The 1,192-nt window shown below is 27.3% G+C and overlaps 1 protein-coding gene across 1 annotated transcript; it reads right to left on the bottom strand.

The window, feature by feature from the left end:
- Positions 1-37: 37 nt before the first annotated feature.
- Phum_PHUM619770 (uncharacterized protein) lies at positions 38-812 on the bottom strand (the record flags this gene model as incomplete). Its single annotated transcript, XM_002433221.1, has 3 exons — positions 38-375; positions 455-532; positions 718-812. Coding segments are annotated over 3 exons (511 nt in total), but the record flags the coding sequence as incomplete, so codon positions are not given.
- Positions 813-1,192: the final 380 nt, after the last annotated feature.

Genomic DNA, 1,192 nt, shown 5'->3' with positions numbered 1-1,192 from the left:
ATATAATAAAGTGTCACATCTGATTATTAAGTTTAACTGGTCCTGAGCTGGCAAATAATTAAAAAGTTCAATTTTATCAACTTTTTCTTTCATTGTAAATGTTTTACCGAATGTTTCCACATTGACACAAAATGATAAATCACTTTTAAGTTTTGAACTAATTAATTCGGATGGATAATTTTTTATACTGTCGTGTAATTCGTCGGTAGTTTTTCCAAATCCCCATAATTTGATAACGCTTCGAAGTAACACCGAACGACTTGCAATTGTACAAGCATCTTCGTATGACAATTCTACTACCCAAAATGGGCTGTCATTGGGTCCTTCAATCCATTTAACAGAAATATTGTACAATTGTATAATCGATTGAATCTCCTAAAAAAAAAAAAAAAAAAAAAAGCGGTCAAACATAACACATATAAACAATGAACACAACATTTAATTTACAACTTACGGGAAGTCTAAAATCACAATTTTCGTTAGCAAACCATAATAAGTACTGATTAATTCTTGACATGTTATAAATTCTATTCTAAAATTATTGAAAATTGTAATAAATTAACCGGGCAATTCTACCATACTTTAACAAACCAACGACGTCAACGTAATGAACATGGCCATGACCGTTTTAAACCATAGAGTATAAAACTGTACAAGCGAAATACCACGATTCAAAATTATTTATTTGTACTTTTTTTACCCGTCAATACCATTTACCCAAGTCGAATTTAACCAATTTTCATTCGATCGTTGAGTTCTTACTTCCATCTTTAAATTCAGAGACATTCGCACGTTTAAAATTTTAACCAACTTCATATCATATATTTTTTCCTCTTAGAATTTACTTGTAATTTCCTGAAAATCAAATCAAATTATAAAAATATAATAATGGGTGATACGTATATATATATATATACAATTCAGAGAATGATTATTAAAATTAAAGACATTAATTTGGATTTATTAATATTATAGTTTAAAAATGGCATCATTTTTTCTCTATAAATTTTTACCAAAATGTCTAACCGTTATAATCAATGAGATGTAACGATAAATCTTCCTAAAGGGAACAGACTGAAACAAAACAAAATAAAAAATTTCAACACAAATTGAACAAAAATGAAGGTTTTTTTTAAGATAAAATATAATACAAACTCATAACTCATAATTTTATTCGTAAATAGAGTCAACT

The sequence above is a fragment of the Pediculus humanus genome, genomic scaffold (assembly GCF_000006295.1).
Source record: "Pediculus humanus corporis 1103172108662 genomic scaffold, whole genome shotgun sequence".
Taxonomy (NCBI): Eukaryota; Metazoa; Arthropoda; class Insecta; order Psocodea; family Pediculidae; genus Pediculus; species Pediculus humanus.
Note: the sequence above shows the minus strand (reverse complement) of the source record. Positions and strands in the feature narration are given on the sequence as shown.